Genomic DNA, 20,162 nt, shown 5'->3' with positions numbered 1-20,162 from the left:
CAGAGACGATCTTAGTTAATAATCCATTCTTGATTCTGGACACCACCCTCCATTCCTCCACCATATTGAGTCTAGTTATTCTGGTGGCTGGCATCTGTGTAATATTATTAGAGATGTGACGGTCACTGTGTACATTACATTAATTGTATTGAATCAAGAGGTGTTTGCTGAAAAGGTTCTTATACATGTATACTGAATGAGACCTTGGTGAACTATTGTTACACAGATTAATGATTACCCAGGTTCCTTTTGTATATTGGGATGCCTTTGTTTTAGATGCCAGTCCCAGGTTGCATTATCAAGATTCACCAATACGCCGATGAAACAACTGTACCTGAAAGTTTACTCTGCTTCAGAAATCCAACGCCTCAAGCACTGTCTGCACATGATCCAGACCTAGATGTCCAACCCAACCAAGTCACAATTCCTGTTGTTTTCAAGAACAACATATAGGAAACAGTACAACCCTGGGTCGATGACATTCACCTTGACTGCTTTGAATACCAACGTTCACTGAATGCAAAGTTAAGTGGTTTTACCCTGAATACCAAACTCCCCTTATGGAATACAAAGGCCAGTAAAACTAAAATGGCCTGGTACCAACCAGCTCTGTCTTCCAAAGAGAGAGAAACTGTTTCTTCCAGAAAGCAACTTGAGAACTCCTGTTCAAGCCTTCGCACTCTTGCATCTAGTGGTATTACCGAGATTCCACACTAGCACCCGTTAGGGCATCCTACACATCATGATGCATAGCTTAACTGGAAAGAGGGCAAGAATCAACGTTTGGGAAATGTGGTGTCTAGCATTTATGGATGATTTGGTGTGATCCCTTTACTGGTCCTTCTAGCAGACTCCTCTTCATTCCATGTGTTTGTTAGGTCCTTATCATTATATTGTGGTGGTGTCTAGCTTTGTATTTCTGTATTGGGCATGTCTTCTAACTAGATCTTTGTCATTGTGAACTTGTTCACTATTAGTCCAAAACGTAGTGTTCCATACCACTGACCTAGAAGTTCACATTATGATACTGAGTGTGTCCAGTAAAAGGCCTATTTCCTTCCCAAAGGCCTCATGTTGTTCAACAAGAATAACAGCTGCCATTATTACTAAACAGCTTATGCAGGGAAAAATGCATGTTTAACTGCTGGTGAAATGCATTGCTGTCAGTGATCGATTTTATTTTGAAGGAAAGATTATTCCACAGCTTTTAGGTTGCATAACAAAGGTCTACTGCCCGGTTGTACTAAGTGTTTTAACAGTCCGAAACACACCAGTTTGCTGTTTGCAACTGTTAAAATGCCCTTTTGAATGTACTAAAGCCATTTTAGGAGTCTGTAAAATATAGTGAATCCTAAAAAGGCTTTGCAAATGGATGCAATTCGCAATTTAGAATGGGCGTGCTGTGGTCATCTCTTCCAATTGTGAATTGGTGTGTGAAATATCAATGTGTTGCAACTGTACTCCTCTCTGTTTGAAAATGTAACGTCTATGGAGCTGGGATGGTAATGCATTCACAAAAGGAAAGGGGTCCCGCTAATGACCGCTTCCCCACCGTGATTCTTGAAAGAAAAAAATATTTGGGAGTAGGCAGGGGGTAACTGCCAATTCATGAGCAACATTTTAAAGAAAGGGTATCTTTTTACAAATATAACCCTGTTTCCTTTAGGAAAATTGGTTGCATTTAAAAGAATTTTTTTATTGAGAGGAAATACAGACATGGCAGTCTGCTGACACTAGTAGGCCATCATCCCTTTTATGGCCTCCAACCTGAGTGCGTCTCAATTGGCAGCATACCTCATTAATATTCATGAGGAAGGTTGGATTGCGACTCACTCTGAATCCGTTTTTTGTCAACCAGCCTATTTGTACAATAGTTGTTTTGCAAGAATACTAGTCTCAATGTGGCCCAAAATTCCATAACCGGTTTCTTGCATTTTGTGGATTTGATGCACTATCAGGGTGTTATCTAAATTGCGAATGTGAAAACATTACATTTCTATAGAAGCCAGTACTATTTGTGACATGACTTATGATGTGGAGTTTGTTGAACTACACTTTACAGCCACTACGACAGATGGGTCGCTGGTGTTGCATGCACCAAACAAAACGAAACAGGATGCATGCTTTAAGATTCTGTACGAGTGTCACATTGTGTCAGTGTACTAGAAAATTGCCTGAACAAGTGGCCTCATTTCCTGGTACAATGCTATGAAATCTAAGACTGTGGAAGATTTACTTAACTGTGTAGAGGTGTGAACAGGGTCTAAATCACATCCAGGATCTAGAGATACTGGAGTTGGGGGGCCAGTGGGTGTCCATTATAACACCAAACATTTAACTTTGCTTTGCGGCAAAGTCCATACATTTGGATGCCATGATGTTGTTGCGCGCCCCACAACCAGGATTCCCTTCATCATCAGGTTATGTTTGAGGCAGTGAAGCCTACCCAGTAGACAATTGATGAAACAAATGCTCATGCAGTTAATCTAAGTAGTACTCATTTACATATTGTGTTTCTTACCCTAGATCACCCCAAAGTTGGACATCTCCCTCGTGTACAGTAATTATCCAAAATTTTCAGTCACCTCTTTTCCTCCAGACTTATTTAAAACACTTCGTGGTGGTACCAATTTACAACTGACTCCTCGACAAAATGCAATTTTTTGCGAATCTCAGATTTTTCCCCTCATGACTTCAGTAATCGTTTTCTTCTACCTTCATTGTGATATGAGCTGCATACCCTAGATGCACCAAAGGTTTTCAGAAAGAGGTTCTGAAAACCATTTTTTGTGACTTGCTTATGTCACTCGTGGAACGTGATTGAATAAGACCTTTGTAGATAAATATCTTTATTACGGATATTTTGTATTACTTGGGAGTACAGTTATAACATGAATTGGACATGTGGACCTCTAATTCACTAATGATTTTGTTGTGCCCTAATAAGTTATTTTCTGACTTTTTATTTATCTATTCTTTTTAATTTAGGATTGTTTGGAAGGATTGCTATTTCCAAAGAGAGGTATTACGCCTATTTCTGATGACTCATGTGAGTTTGCACATGCCTGAAGCTATTCTAAATTATAAGCTGCTTATTTATAAACTTAGAACATCTATACCAGCGTTTCTTAACCTGTGGTCCGGGGACACCTGGAGATCCACGACGCCTACTCAGCGGGTCTGTGACTGTTTAGAAAATTAAATATTATTAAAAGAATAATAAAGTGTATATAAATAAATGGGCAAAATTTAAATTGAAAAATTTAAACATTCAGTAAATGTGAAAGAATTTGAAATTGGAGGCTAAAAACTGGCATCCTCAGATTGATTCATGGTAGCAGTGCAAATGCATCTAACAAAATACAGTATAGGCAAAATAATTGAATTCAGAAAAGCTACAATCTTCCCATACACATATATATATATTTATTTTTAATAGTTTGTAAATTAAATAACGTTATTCATCATTTGTGTATTTGATGAATGCTATTTAAATCCTCAAAATTACTAATCACTCATTTGTGGTCCCCAGATTTCAATAATGATTCAATGGCTGTCCCCTGGTTCCAGTAATGATTAAGCGGGGGTCCATAGAAGAACCACAATTTTTTTTTTTGAGGGGGGAAATATTGGGATATTTACGTTCTCTTCAAGAGAAAATAAAATAAAATACGCCTTTGGCCGTATTTGTTTGCCTTTGAGAAGGTGTTGTGGCTCATATACTTGTTCCTGTGGTGAAATAATTTGTTCTAAACTGATTGATATGTGGCTTGAAGTGACTTTCTTTGCTGGTTATGCATATACTGAATGTACAATCATGCGTTTAAGAAGTAAAATTTGCATGAAAGATTCTCTTTGTTTTTGTAATGCTTAAAATATTTAAATAAACATTTGTTTAACCCCTTGTGTGCTCATGACGAGACCAGGCCGTCATAAGCCACAGTTGAGCTGTGCTCATGACGGCCTGGTCTTGTCATAACGGCGCGGCTCCACCCACGCGAGGTTAATTCCCCGCCTGTGCGGGAGAATTAATGAGTGGGCGGGGTCGTAACGAGGCCAGGCAGTCATGAGCACAGTTCCACCGTGACTCATGACTGAATGATCTCGTCACGAGCTCACCGCTCATTGCTGCTAATTGTTAATTGAGCGCAGCTCGCATAGCCTGTTACATTATTTGTGCTTGATTTCGTGGCGCTATACTGCTTACTGCTCACTGCTGTTGATTGGTAATTGTTGCACTGCTCGCATTGCCTGCAAGGTTATTTGTTCCTGATTGTGCCGGTACCACTGCCCAGATCATAGCGTCATTCCGGTTGTGCCCCAATCTCGTCCTGTTTCGCTTTTTGTTTATGCTGCAATTTTTTTGTTGTGACTCCTAGCCCGTCTCTCCAGCCCGCTCCCGCCTCCCAGCTGCTCCTCCCTCGCTCCGCCCCCCTCCACTCTCCACTTATGACAGATGCATTTGCACGCAGCGTTCACGCGCTGCGGACTCGCCCTATGCGCGCCGAAGGTGCGCCAAAGGTAAGCCTGTCTACGCCCGTCCGTGCCTGGACCACGCCCAGCGCCAGACCCCCTGGCCCCCGCAAAATCCACTCCACCCGCATAACGTACGACGCCGCAACCCTCTCAGCACTTAACCCCGGCCAACTCACAAACTGCTACAAAGCCGCCCCAGGACACACCCATGGACCCTTCACCTGCCACTCCTGCAAGTTCGACTGCATCAGGACCCACACCAAATCCACAAACTCCAAACAGAGCTCCGACACTAACCACCTGAAATGCATCCTGCTCAACACACGCTCGGTCCACAGACACGCCATTGAACTTTGGAACCTACTCGACACCACATCGCCGGACGCCGCCTTTCTTACAGAAACCTGGATGAACGCCTCATCAACGCCCGACATCGCCATAGCCACGACGGCTACAAGATCATCCGAAAGGACCGCATCAACCAAACAGGAGGAGGCATCGCCATCGTCCATAAGAACACCATCCGCATCACGACCAGTTCCGATGACAACCTCACAACCGCCGAACACCTTCACTTCCAGATTCACACCGACCCTAAGACCACACTCAGAGGCACCCTTATCTATAGACCACCCGGACCCCGCACACAATTCAGCGAAGACATCACTGACTTCATCAGCCCACACGCCCTCCTCTCCGAGGACTACCTTCTACTGGGAGACCTCAACTTCCACCTGGAAAAGAACAACGACAGCAACACCACCACCCTTCTGGACAACCTCGCCAATCTCAGACTCAAACAACTTGTTAACACCCCCACCCACTATGCCGGCCATACGCTCGACCCAATCTTCACCTCCAGCAAGCACATCTTCTTTAATCACACCACAGCTCTCCATTGGACTGACCACAGTTGCGTTCACTTCGCAGTAGGAAAGTTGGAGCTATTACAATTGCAAATAACAATGCCTTTTATTTTTGTTTTCATTTTAAAAACATAAAGGGCTTTGTCATTTACAAAACCAATAGCTCCAACTTTCCTACTGCGAGACCTATTGTGCTCTGCACAGTGTGGGTGAAAGTGGCACTGCGTGGATGTGAGTGGCTTTGAGTGAGTTGCGTTGCGTGGGTGAGTGGCGTTGCGTGGGTGAGTGGCGTTGCGTGTGTGAGTGGCGTTGCGTGGGTGAGTGGCGTTGCGTTTGTGAGTGGCGTTGCGTGTGTGAGTGGCATTGCGTGGGTGAGTGTGGCCTTGCGTGGGTGAGTGTGGCCATGCGTGGGTGTGAGTGGTGCTGTGTGGGTAAAAGTGGTGCTGTGTGGGTAAAAGTGGTGCTGTGTGGGTAAAAGTGGCACTGCGTGGGTGTGAGTGGCGTTGCGTGGGTGAGTGGCGTTGCGTGGGTGAGTGGCGTTGCATGGGTGAGTGGCGTTGCGTGGGTGGCGTTGCGTGGGTGAGTGGCGTTGCGTGGGTGAGTGGCGTTGCGTGGGTGAGTGGCGTTGCGTGTGTGAGTGGCGTTGCATGTGTGAATGGCGTTGCATGTGTGAGTGGCGTTGCATGTGTGAGTGGCGTTGCATGTGTGAGTGGCGTTGCGTGGATGAGTGGGTTGCGTGTGTGAGTGGTGTTGCGTGAGTGAGTTGCGTTGCGTGTGTGAGTGGCGTTGCATGTGTGAGTGGCGTTGCATGTGTGAGTGGCGTTGCATGTGTGAGTGGCATTGCATGTGTGAGTGGCGTTGCATGTGTGAGTGGCGTTGCGTGGATGAGTGGGGTTGCGTGGGTGAGTTGCGTTGCATGTGTGAGTGGCGTTGCATGTGTGAGTGGTGTTGCGTGGATGAGTGGCGTTGCGTGGGTGAGTGGCGTTGCGTGGGTGAGTTGCGTTGCGTGGGTGAGTGGCATTGCATGGGTGAGTGTGGAGTTGCGTGTGTGAGAGTGGGCTTGCGTGGGTGTGAGTGGCGTTGTGTGTCTGAAAGTGGCACTGCGTGGGTGTGAGTGGATTTGCGTGAGTGAGTGGCGTTGCGTGAGTGAGTGGCGTTGCGTGGGTGAGTGGCGTTGTGTGGGTGAGTGGCGTTGTGTGGGTGAGTGGCGTTGCATGGGTGAGTGGCATTGCATGTGTGAGTGGCGTTGCATGTGTGAGTGGCGTTGCGTGGATGAGTGGCGTTGCATGGATGAGTGGCGTTGCGTGGATGAGTGGCGTTGCGTGGATGAGTGGCGTTGCGTGGATGAGTGGCGTTGCGTGGATGAGTGGGGTTGAGTGGATGAGTGGGGTTGCGTGGGTGAGTGGGGTTGCGTGTGTGAGTGGGGTTGCGTGTGTGAGTGGTGTTGCTTTGGTGAGTGGCGTTGCTTGGGTGAGTGTGGCATTGCGTGGGTGATAGTGGGCTTGCGTGGGTGTGAGTGGCGTTGCGTGTCTGAAAGTGGTGCTGTGTGGGTGAAAGTGGCACTGCGTGGGTGTGAGTGGCTTTGCGTGAGTGAGTGAGTGAGTGAGTGGCGTTGCGTGGGTGAGTGGCGTTGCATGTGTGAGTGGTGTTGCGTGGATGAGTGGCGTTGCGTGGATGAGTGGGGTTGCGTGGATGAGTGGGGTTGCGTGGATGAGTTGCGTTGCGTGTGTGAGTGGTGTTGCTTGGGTGAGTGGCGTTGCGTGGGTGAGTGTGGTGTTGCGTGGGTGATAGTGGGCTTGCGTGGGTGTGAGTGGCGTTGCGTGTCTGTAAGTGGTGCTGTGTGGGTGAATGTGGCACAGAGCCTTTGATGTGGCCTGGCGCAGGAGAAATGCTGCTGCTGCTAATTAAATATAAAAAGTGTTTAGGGACTCACGGCTGCCGAGAGTAACAAGGCAGTGCTGGGAGGGGGGCTGCGCACCAACTGAAGTGCTCTGGTTGCACAGCCTGCGGCTGTGTGAAGTGATAAGCCTTTGAAGTACACAGGCATGCTGTGACGGAGGTGTGAGAGGTCTGGCAGGGAACAGATGGCCTGGCTGTGAAGCAGGGGGCGGGGCAGCACTGGGGAAGCCTGTGGGAGGGTGATTGATGCCTTTGATGTGGGGAGGGAGGAGAGCCTTTTGCGAGCGTTGTGCAGGAGAAATGCTGCTGATGCGCGTGCATGTTTAATCACGTGATTCACGTGAACTTAAAGAAAACCGCGGCTGAAAGCCCGTGGTTTGACGATGATTTTGCCACTTGAATTCTCGTTCCCTCAATGCGCTTGCGCGCATTGTAGGTCACGAGACCTAAAAAGACTACGACCCACAACCAATTCCCCGGAGAAACTGGAACAAAATTACAACCGACCAGCTCTTCACATCGCTTCACCAAAACCCTCCTGCAAAATCATCGGACCCAAACCAAGCAGCCACCAACCTCACACGATGGATCACCCACAGCGCTGACTAATTAGCACTGATGAAAAACCTTCAAATCAAGCAAGGCAGCAAAAAAGCCCCCTGGTTTAATGATGACCTTGAGAAATCCAAGAAGATCTGTCTAAAACCCTCGAGAAAGCTTAGCGAAAAAACCCAACCACTGACAACCTGGCCACCTTCAAGAACGCCACCCGCAAACACCACCAACTGATCCGATCCACCAAGAAATCAGCATTCAAAGATCGACTCGACAACAACGCCCACAACAGCAAGGAACTATTCAACATCGTCAAAGAGTTTACCAACCCCACCGCCGGCACCAACGACATCACTCCCTCCCAAGACCTCTGCGACTCTCTAGCCTCGTTCTTCCACAACAAAATCGCTGACATACATAACAGCTTTGGAGACCAGTCCACCCCACCCACCACATTTTCAACAAAGCAGACTCCATTATCGCACCCCATCTCCGAGACGTCAATAACTGCTCCCTCAACTCCGCTACCTTCCCGGAAAGCTGGAAACATGCCGAACTCAGCGCACTCTTGAATAAAAACCCACAGCAGACCCCACTGAACTCAAGAACTACCGCCCCATTTTGCTCCTCTCATTCCCTGCCAAAGTCATTGAGAAAGCCGTCAACAGTCAACTCGCCGCCTTCCTCGAATCCAACAAATCCCTTGACCCTTCACAGTCTGGCTTCCGAGCCAAACACAGCACCGAGACCGCCCTCATCGCAGCAACAGACGACATTCGAACTCTACTGGACAACGGAGAAACAGCTGCCCTCATCCTACTTGACCTCCCCGCAACCTTCGACACAGTCTGTCATAGCACCCTTATACAACGCCTCAGCAACGTCAGAATACAAGGAAAAGCATTGGACTGGATCATCTCGTTCCTCGCCGGAAGAACCCAGAGAGTCCGCCTTCCCCCTTTTAAATCAGAGGCCACCGAAGTCATCTGCGGCGTACCACAAGGATCTTCACTCAGTCCCACCCTCTTCAACGTATACATGAGTCCCCTCGCATCCATCGCGCGCCAACACAACCTCAACATTATCTCCTACGCAGACGACACCCAGCTGATCCTCTCCCTCACCAAAGACCCAAACACCGCCAAAACCAATCTACACGAAGGGATGAAAGAAGTAGCCGAGTGGATGAAGAACAGCCATTTAAAACTGAACTCGGACAAAACGGAAGTCCTCATCTTAGGATCATCCCCCTCCGCCTGGGCCGACTCATGGTGGCCACCGGCCCTGGGAACCGCACCCATACCAATGGACCACGCATGTAACCTGGGCTTCATCCTGGACTCCTCCCTCTCGATGACCAGACAAGTCAACGCCGTCTCATCATCATGCTTCAACATCCTACGCATGCTCAAAAAAATCTTCCGTTGGATCCCCACCAAAACAAGAAAGACGGTCACCCATGCTCTGGTCACAAGCCGACTGGACTACGGAAACACCCTTTAGGCCGGAACCACAGCCAAACTACAGAAAAAACTCCAACGCATCCAAAACGCCTCAGCCAGACTCATCCTAGACATCCCCGCCAAGCTCACATCTCCGGTCACCTGAAAGACCTCCACTGGCTCCCCGTCAACAAGAGAATAACGTTCCGTCTTCTCACTCACGCACACAAAGCCCTCTATGACCTAGGACCCGAATACCTCAACACGCGCCTGTCCTTTTACACCCCCACCCTCCAACTACGATCGTCCAATCAAGCCCTCGCCGCAATTCCACGCATCCAAAGATCCACCATGGGGGGAAGATCCTTCTCCTACTTAGCAGCCAAGACCTGGAATTCTCTCCCCACCCACCTCCGCCTTAGACAAAATCACCTCTCCTTCAGAAAACAACTAAAAACTTGGATATTCGATAAGTAAAGTTCCCCCCCTCCCTCAAGCGCCTTGAGACCCTCTGGGTGAGTAGTGCGCTATAAAAATTTAAACTTGGCTTGACTTGACTTGGCGTGGCGCTCACCCCCCTGCCTCCTCCCCTGCACCGTAAATAATGTTTGTAATCAGTTTACATGTGATGAGATCCCAGTTGGGTGGAATGTTTTTATGTGTCAGCAGTGTAGCTATCCTTAATTTAGCGATTTACAAAAAGGGGGTGGTGATGAACAGAGTGTCTGAGTTAAACAGACCACTCTTACCCAGTCCAAAGATCAGGGCTTGATCCATCACCGTTATTTATCTCACTGCCCCATCCCAGCTCAGAACCTGGCTATATGCAAATCAGTCTGTCCCTGGCCCAGTGCATCATGGGAACAGGGCAGACTAAACTACCAAGCCAATTCTTCACCAGAAAGGAGACAAGCTACCGGGGACCGGTTTCTGGCATTTCAGCCTTCTTCGGCCCGGCTTGCTTGAATCCTGATGGAGCAGTGAGAAAGGGAGGGGGGGTTTAATCTTGCAGGACAACAGCAGTATTGTGGCAAGGTAACCCTTTTTAGGTCTCGCCTGTCGATGCGCATGCGCATCGAGCTTGCGAGACTATGGGGGCTTAAACAGTCTTTAACCAACTTGCAAGGAATCGTGGCGATTCCTTGCAGTGCCCGTGAAATTCAAGCTCAATGCGCATGCGCATTGAGCTTAAAAGCGCGTGCACATGCCCCCAGCCGCCTGCCTTCCATGTATTTTCCCTCAGGCGCACTCCTCCCACACCCCCGCTCCGCCCCCTCCCCTGCCTGCCGTGTCGCATTTCTTAAGTTCCCTCAGCCGCACTCCAGGCCCCTGCTGCTTTCACACCCTCTCCCCGCTCCGCCCCCTCCCCTGCCCGCCGTGTCGCACTTCTCCTCCCCCCTCCCCTTCTCTGCCTTCCCTCCGTCTTTTTTTTTTTTTACCCGCTCCGCCCCCTCCCCTGCCCGCCGTGTCGCATTTCTCCTCCCCCTCCCCTTCTCTCTCTTCCCTTTTAAACTTGTTTGATGAAGTTGGCAGGTCTTCTTTTACACTTCTTGCACTTCTGCACGGTCAGCTCAGCTGTGCTCTTTTAGTAGCCACAGTCCACGACAGTTCATGCTCACCACAAGTGGGCTGCTCCTCCTATCGGCTACCACCCGCCCACTTGCTCGCCTGCCTGCCTCCCGGCAACAGCTCTAGCGCCTCTGCTTTGACTCTGTTTTGGGATCGGGGATCACACCAAGAGCTAACGGATTGGGCTTCTTAGGCGCTTTCTTTGCCGTTCTCGGCGGTCCTCTTGACGAGGCACAGCGCGGATCAACTAATCTCAAGGAGCAGGTCGCTTGCCTATCCGTTGCTTCTACCTCCAATCCCAGCGTACTCGCAATATGTCACTTTTACAATTCGACAAGAATGTTTCTTGATTACATGAAAAACAAAGGATGCACGATTGGAGACGGTTTTCAAAATAAAATGTACCCAAACAAAATGTGTACCTTGAAAAAAAGAAGTAAGAAAATTACAGGATGTTTTCTCGTAATTATTGCGCAATTCTTAAAGTATAATTTTAATAGCCATTTCTCTAAGAACATTCCCTCCGTCTTTTTTTTTTTTACCCGCTCCGCCCCCTCCCCTGCCCGCCGTGTCGCATTTCTCCTCCCCCCTCCCCTTCTCTCTCTTCCCTTTTAAACTTGTTTGATGAAGTTGGCAGGTCTTCTTTTACACTTCTTGCACTTCTGCACGGTCAGCTCAGCTCTGCTCTTTTAGTAGCCACAGTCCACGACAGTTCATGCTCACCACAAGTGGGCTGCTCCTCCTATCGGCTACCACCCACCCACTTGCTCGCCTGCCTGCCTCCCGGCAACAGCTCTAGCGCCTCTGCTTTGACTCTGTTTTGGGATCAGGGATCACACCAAGAGCTAACGGATTGGGCTTCTTAGGCGCTTTCTTTGCCGTTCTCGGCGGTCCTCTTGACGAGGCACAGCGCGGATCAACTAATCTCAAGGAGCAGGTCGCTTGCCTATCCGTTGCTTCTACCTCCAATCCCAGCGTACTCGCAATATGTCACTTTTACAATTCGACAAGAATGTTTCTTGATTACATGAAAAACAAAGGATTCACGATTGGAGACGGTTTTCAAAATAAAATGTACCCAAACAAAATGTGTACCTTGAAAAAAAGAAGTAAGAAAATTACAGGATGTTTTCTCGTAATTATTGCGCAATTCTTAAAGTATAATTTTAATAACCATTTCTCTAAGAACATTCCCTCCGTCTTTTTTTTTTTTTACCCGCTCCGCCCCCTCCCCTGCCCGCCGTGTCGCATTTCTCCCCCCCCTTCCCCTTCTCTCTCTTCCCTTTTAAACTTGTTTGATGAAGTTGGCAGGTCTTCTTTTACACTTATTGCACTTCTGCACGGTCAGCTCAGCTCTGCTCTTTTAGGAGCCACAGTCCACGACAGTTCATGCTCACCACAAGTGGGCTGCTCCTCCTATCGGCTACCACCCGCCCACTTGCTCGCCTGCCTGCCTCCCGGCAACAGCTCTAGCGCCTCTGCTTTGACTCTGTTTTGAGATCGGGGATCACACCAAGAGCTAACGGATTGGGCTTCTTAGGCGCTTTCTTTGCCGTTCTCGGCGGTCCTCTTGACGAGGCACAGCGCGGATCAACTAATCTCAAGGAGCAGGTCGCTTGCCTATCCGTTGCTTCTACCTCCAATCCCAGCGTACTCGCAATATGTCACTTTTACAATTCGACAAGAATGTTTCTTGATTACATGAAAAACAAAGGATTCACGATTGGAGACGGTTTTCAAAATAAAATGTACCCAAACAAAATGTGTACCTTGAAAAAAAGAAGTAAGAAAATTACAGGATGTTTTCTCGTAATTATTGCGCAATTCTTAAAGTATAATTTTAATAACCATTTCTCTAAGAACATTCCCTCCGTCTTTTTTTTTTTTTACCCGCTCCGCCCCCTCCCCTGCCCGCCGTGTCGCATTTCTCCCCCCCCCTTCCCCTTCTCTCTCTTCCCTTTTAAACTTGTTTGATGAAGTTGGCAGGTCTTCTTTCACACTTATTGCACTTCTGCACGGTCAGCTCAGCTCTGCTCTTTTAGGAGCCACAGTCCACGACAGTTCATGCTCACCACAAGTGGGCTGCTCCTCCTATCGGCTACCACCCGCCCACTTGCTCGCCTGCCTGCCTCCCGGCAACAGCTCTAGCGCCTCTGCTTTGACTCTGTTTTGAGATCGGGGATCACACCAAGAGCTAACGGATTGGGCTTCTTAGGCGCTTTCTTTGCCGTTCTCGGCGGTCCTCTTGACGAGGCACAGCGCGGATCAACTAATCTCAAGGAGCAGGTCGCTTGCCTATCCGTTGCTTCTACCTCCAATCCCAGCGTACTCGCAATATGTCACTTTTACAATTCGACAAGAATGTTTCTTGATTACATGAAAAACAAAGGATTCACGATTGGAGACGGTTTTCAAAATAAAATGTACCCAAACAAAATGTGTACCTTGAAAAAAAGAAGTAAGAAAATTACAGGATGTTTTCTCGTAATTATTGCGCAATTCTTAAAGTATAATTTTAATAACCATTTCTCTAAGAACATTCCCTCCGTCTTTTTTTTTTTTTACCCGCTCCGCCCCCTCCCCTGCCCGCCGTGTCGCATTTCTCCCCCCCCTTCCCCTTCTCTCTCTTCCCTTTTAAACTTGTTTGATGAAGTTGGCAGGTCTTCTTTTACACTTATTGCACTTCTGCACGGTCAGCTCAGCTCTGCTCTTTTAGGAGCCACAGTCCACGACAGTTCATGCTCACCACAAGTGGGCTGCTCCTCCTATCGGCTACCACCCGCCCACTTGCTCGCCTGCCTGCCTCCCGGCAACAGCTCTAGCGCCTCTGCTTTGACTCTGTTTTGAGATCGGGGATCACACCAAGAGCTAACGGATTGGGCTTCTTAGGCGCTTTCTTTGCCGTTCTCGGCGGTCCTCTTGACGAGGCACAGCGCGGATCAACTAATCTCAAGGAGCAGGTCGCTTGCCTATCCGTTGCTTCTACCTCCAATCCCAGCGTACTCGCAATATGTCACTTTTGGTGCCCAAAGTCTTTAGTAGGAACTAAGGACCTACTCTTAGGCAAGAAGTACAGTAAAAACAGTTCGCTTTACGTACAGTGGTTCCAATATAAACACGTCTACATGTTTACAAAATGTAACCATTGTGACCATTTACAATTCGACAAGAATGTTTCTTGATTACATGAAAAACAAAGGATGCACGATTGGAGACGGTTTTCAAAATAAAATGTACCCAAACAAAATGTGTAGCTTGAAAAAAAGAAGTAAGAAAATTACAGTATGTTTTCTCGTAATTATTGTGCAATTCTTAAAGTATAATTTTAATAACCATTTCTCTAAGGCATCAGTTATTAAAAACATGTTCAATACATGCCATTAATTAAAAAAAATGATAACTAAAATTCAGTGTTAAACTATTATTGGTCACATGCAGATATAGATATGGGCAATATTCTTAAAGATATATGTACGAAAAAGATGCCTTCCCACTAGACGGAATCATTTTTCCTGTATATTACATCTGAATCCACTGTGTGTAAATGGAAATATCACACTCGACATTTAATGTTTTTTTTTAAATATGTTCCAATAATTTATACACAGATAGGTCAGAGCACACTAAGTTAAAGAACATTGCTTGACATGTTTGCCATGAGTTGTGCAAAAAATGTGACCCTAAACAAAGTGCAAAGCTAATCCATCAGGTAAGCCCATGAGCCGTTAAGTTAGTAATAGTGCATGATAATTCACAGATGCAAGAATTCCAATCCTCACCGTCACACACCCCAAAAATCTCACACACCCTCAATCACCCTCACACAACATCACCCTCACACACCATCACAACCTCATACCCCCTCACTCACACTCACACACACTCACAAACAATCACCCTCACCCTCACACACCCTCGCTCCCCTCTCACACCCGTCACAACGCTCTCATACTCACTACACCTCACACCCTCACCCTCACACACACTCACCCCCCTCAACCTCACAATCTCTCACCATCAACAGCCCTCACCCTCAGACACCCTTAACCTCAAAGCTTCACCCTAACACACCTTCAGTCACCCTCACACACTCACCCACCCTAAATCTCACCCTCACACACTCACACACCCACAAACTCCCTCAATCACACTCACACACCCTCACCATCACACACCGTCACACACACTCAACATCACACCCCCTCACTCAACCTCACCATCACACACACTCACACGCCCTCACCCTCACACCACCTCACACTCACTCCCCCTCACCCTCACATCCCTCACCCTCACATCCCTCTTCCTCACACCCCTCACCCTCACACCCCTCACCCTCACACCCCTCACCCTCACACCCCTCACCCTCACACCACTCAAGCCACAGATGGGTGTGCGATGGGAGGACGCTCAGCTTGCAGGGCTGTGCTTCTTCCCCTGCTGCACTCCCCTGCTCTCTAGAGATGTGGCATAACAACAAAAGCTGCCATCAAAGTCACATAAATACAAATCATGTTGCATTCCAAATGCTATAGGTGTCACATTCACAAAAGTTAAAACTATTGGTGTTGTGAATGACAAAGCTATCAATTTAGCTATTTCACAAATAAACACAAATACAAAAAAAAACATTAACAAGACCAATAGCTCCTACTTTTCTAATGCGAGACCTATTGCATTTCCAATGCTTGTTTTACTGAGCCCCCATGTCCTGTAATGGCGGCAGCAGCATTTGCTTTCATGTTACAGTTAGCTAATCAGATCGCTGCCTCCCGTGGGGCCATGAGTCTTGCAGGAGTGAGCCAGGTGACGGGGGAAAAAAGCACTTGTGACCAATCAGATAACTCTATTTTTTTAATTTTCATCCTGTGGGGTCAGCTGTCAACTTATCTATAAATTCTGGTCATTAATTTCTGAAAAACTACTGAACGGATTTACACAAAATCACAAAAAGCCCACTTTTTGGGTAAAGCTGTAGCTTTCTGTCAAATTTGGTGTAATTCTGTTCAGCGTTTTGGCTATATACTCGACTATTGTTTCCTATGGAAAATACTTGGGGAAAAAAATATTTTGGAACCCCCCCTATTCACATTGTCTGCTTGACAGATCAGTCGAAGAACTTTCCGGAAAGAAGCGGAGGTGGATTAATATTTTTGTTTTGCTAAGTTTCGTGAAGATTCATCAAACGGCGCGAAAGGTATTAGGAAAACAAAAAATGCTCTTTGTTTGGAAACTCTAACTCGCATGTATATATTCTTTTTATTATTATTTATTTGTTTGTGTTAAGTCCTGGCTTGTGACACAAGTCCGTTTGTAGCAGTGCTAACAGCAGAATGATCCAATCATTATTAAAAAAAAAAAGATCCATTTCCTGAGAAATTCAGGGTACGTGATTATGGCGTATCTAGAAACGCCTGAAGGTTGCTTCAGGGCCAGTCTTTATCTGAAATCATTTTGCTTTCCATTGTTGTCAGGGGCTAGTTTCAGACATATCAATGGAGTATGGCAAAGTCTTTTAAAACCGGATTGTTTTACGTTTTTTTTTTAAAGATATCAGACATATAAGGTTCTTCAAGTTAGATGTCAATGGATTGCAGGGCTGTGCTTCCAGGATTGAGTCATCAGGATTGCCTTGCTGAATCTCAAGTTATAATTCAGAGTATTGCAAGGGAATAAGCCCTGTGTGTATTTTAGGCCTATGCTCTCTCGTGCCAAAGTAAATTGGGTTTTATTCTCTGCGCAATCCTGAGCCAGCAGATATGATTTAATCTGATTTTTTTTTTAGTTGAAATAGCCTGGCTGCTTTTTTCTGTTGTCTCCGTAGCTTCACATTCTCATTTTTATGTGCTCCTGCATAGACGATGTTACAGAAATCAGTCTCACTAGCATCAATACCATTGGTATTAGAATGCAATCTGTTAAATGGAGTATAGCCGTGACCTATTGGTTGTCAGCTGTGAGAATTTCAGTCTTGGTGCCATTCATACAAAGGTAGCGCTCCTTCATCTACACCATTACGAACTAATGGGGTAACCCATTAAACGTCAAAGGACCTAAGCATAGTGCAGTAAGAACAAGAAGTGGTCCTAATGTTCCTCCTTGGACAGGCCAAAGAGGCTGTGACTCTTATATTTTAATTAGCTGTCACTCACACTGTTTTCACTTAATAGTTGCACAAGAGAGAACTAAATACTCTTCAGAATGCACCAGAGAGAAAGAAACAACTGTATTTTGAAGACAACATCTTATTTGATACTCTCTTTTCATGAAAGTAGCAAAGGCATCGCAACATATGACAGTGTGTCAATAGACGGTCCCTCTAGGAAAGGGTGCAAAGAAAAAGTGCTCATGTGTGAAGTGAGTGAGAGAAGGGGAATTCAAAAGAAAAACAATTGGACAACACAGTATCATAATTTGCAATAGACACTGGATGGGATGATGCTAAGAACCGTAAACCAGTGTAGGAAATTATAGGAGCCATTTGGTTTTCATCTGGCCTGCAGGTACTCATTCATTCAGAAGTATATGGCTTCTTGGGTTTGTTCAATGAATACAATCCCTCCTGACCTTCTAGGTTGAGCAAATCATAATGATTTCCTTCCCTACTTCAAATATAAGCTGCACATACTATTTGTAGGAAAATGGAGCATTATGTGGTGTGATGGTTAGACCTTACCATGTAACTATCACAATTACCCCAAAGATGGTCCTTGGATTCACACCAATAAATCCCTAGCTCAGTCATCGTAGTGTGGCAAAGAGCAGTCTGGCTTTACTGTAGGAACATGTGTTAAGCATTTCAAAGTACCAACATGGATGATAAGTAATTGACACAACTCGAGAGAAATCCAACATCAATTTGTAAAAACAGAGTGTATTTTTATATTGATTTAGACACCGATAAGAACGGAATAGCATACATATAATTAGAGTTATAGATTTTTAAAGCAATATAAAATCAGTGCAGACTAATACAGTGAAACTTTAATGTTGCGGTCAATGGGAAAAACCACTAGTGACAATCGGTCACTTGCAGGTCGAGTTGCGTGGTACCCTTGCTGGGTAACGGTAATGCGGGTCCCAGGACCAAGCCGTGACAGTCAGTTCATTGTACCTGGTCCTGGCAGCCTAGGTGCAGAGTCGTCCTGGCTGTCCCTGGTGCTGAACGGGGCTGTGGGAGAGCTGCTTTTACCACTGAAACAGTGCTGCAGGGGAAAAAGATGCAAAAAGACAACAATACAGTAGTTGCTGACATCGGACGAAGGATGGATGGAGTTCCTTCTTAATGCAGCGTTGAGTAATAGGTTCGGTTGCTGGACTGGCAACCAGCAAGCCCTGGCAGTGGTAAGTAGAGCAGAAAGTAACTTTGATGAGCGGTGGTCCAGGGGAACACAGTAGCTGCCTGTAACTTTGTGGAAGACAGTACTACAGTTCCCACAATGCGCTAGACCATCTGGATATTTTGTGATCGCTCTGAGGGCCTGATTGCCTGCCATTCTTCAGATCTGGAGTATTGTTTTACCTGCAGTTTGCAGGGGACTAGTGCCACTAGTCCAGATGAGTCTGAGGGTGCTTCAGGCTTCCACAGGGGTCCCTCTGTCTTGGGAACCAAGAGATAGCCTAAGACTTGTCTCTTACAGGCATTTCCAAGAGCCTTGCCATAGGTACAAGGTATTCTTCTTTTGCTTTGGGCAAGTCTTGTTGTCACTGGTACAGGTCTCTTCTGTCCTCAAGATGCAGTTTGTTCAGAACTAAGGTAATGGTGTTAGGGGGATCCCCTAAATCCTAGATTTAGGTGAGTTAGGGATCTGGGAGCTAGTAGCCAATGGGCAGCTAGTCCCTGTTACTAGTCCACTCATGAGGTGACCACATCAGGGGGTGTGGGTCACACTTTCTACCCAGAACCCTCTATTCTGCCACTCCCAAAGATGGCAGAAATCTAATTTCAGTGTATAGGCCAGGATGCTCACCCTGGTGGTGTGGATAGCCTTCTGGTGGTGTATGCCTCCTTGAATAACTAATTTTGCTCCTGTCTGGGTGCAAATGTGCCTGGGCAGGGGGGGGGGGCTGTTAACTCCACTGGGAGTCATCCATGATGTATATCAGAGGCAGTGCAGCCTTTGAAGCTCACCCCCTTGATGTGCCACGTAATTAACTTGCTTTAGAGCCTTTGTTTCTTACTCCTGTGAGTGAGCACACTGCCTGGCAGGAGGCAGAATCCTGCATTGGCAGCAGCAAATGCTGGAAGCACGTGCTTGCCAGCCAGAGCACAGAGAAACTGGGGCAAACCTTTGGGCAACCTATAAGGAATCCACCTAGGTGCATGCCACATTACCCAAGACACAAGATTCATGTCCGGGTTGAGAAGAAGCGTTGTTGATACCAAACATGACATAATACGGCAGTACCATATTTGGACACACCCACCTTGAGGCCATGCCCACTTCCCGCCCTACGGCCCTATAAAACATGTGTAACTTTAGAGCTGCTAACCTCGAATGCCCATGTGCCAGCCCATGTTATCCTATGGACCGTTCACACATATAGTAGTTTCCATTGGGGAATACCACTGTAGGACATATAGGCTTGCACTTATTTGTCCTCACTTTGAATTTAAGGCACCCTGACTCCTGGGCTCAGGAGGTCTTCGTTACTGGTACCTGACATATATTAAAAATAGTGTGAACAATGGCCCTGCCACCTTAGACTCGCTGCGAACCTGCTGGGAGGGATGGCTGGGTCCACTGGAGGAGGCAGATTGGTGAGACGCCCTTATGGCTCCCAGAACTCTGATGACCTCCTCTAAATTGTACCTCATTCAACTTTACTACCTCCATGTGGCGTACCTCACCACTGCATGCCTACATAGGGCGCGCCTACGCCCCTCACAGGATTGTACACGTTGTGGCCAAGCCCCGACGATTTTTATCATATGGTCTGGCAATGCCCTGGTCTCGCCTCCTTCTGGGCGGTTGTAGAGTCGGAGCTCACACATACTCTGGGTTGGCAGGTCCCCCACTATTCCATACGCCTCCTCCTAGGAGTATTTGATTGCTTGGACAGCTGAATTGAATTGAATTGAAAATTCCATTTATATAGCGCATAACCACCCACAGGCCTCGCAGCGCTAAAGCTCTCGAGCCTCGAGCCGACAAGCATTTCCTGGGCACGGCGGTGGCAGTGGCCAAGCGAGATATCGTGGCGGCCTGGTCACAGGCCAAGCCTCCCACTGTACGTAAATGGCGCCGGGGGTGGATTGGTGTGCGGCCCAAGAGGAACGCCTCTTTGAGGCCTGAGGATGTCCTAAATCTGCTGTTTTGAATTCAATGCTTGTTGAGAAGGCTTGATCAAGGGT

The 20,162-nt window shown here is 47.0% G+C and overlaps 1 protein-coding gene across 4 annotated transcripts in view; it reads left to right on the top strand.

The window, feature by feature from the left end:
- ARL15 (ARF like GTPase 15) overlaps nucleotides 1-20,162 on the top strand; it is a 1,767,906-nt gene that overhangs the window by 138,415 nt on the left and 1,609,329 nt on the right. The window contains exon 1 of one of the 4 annotated variants that reach the window (XM_086960628.1): nucleotides 2,989-3,049. The exons of the other annotated variants lie outside the window; for them this stretch is intronic. Within the exon in view, the coding sequence (XP_086816754.1) occupies nucleotides 3,041-3,049 (9 nt within the window). The 5' untranslated portion in view covers nucleotides 2,989-3,040. Of the gene's footprint in view, nucleotides 1-2,988; nucleotides 3,050-20,162 lie in introns of those variants that run through there. 4 annotated transcript variants of the gene reach the window in all.

This window comes from Lissotriton vulgaris, chromosome 3_1 (genome assembly GCF_964263255.1).
Source record: "Lissotriton vulgaris chromosome 3_1, aLisVul1.2, whole genome shotgun sequence".
In the NCBI taxonomy this organism is placed as follows: Eukaryota; Metazoa; Chordata; class Amphibia; order Caudata; family Salamandridae; genus Lissotriton; species Lissotriton vulgaris.
This window is presented reverse-complemented; position numbering and strand designations above follow the sequence as displayed.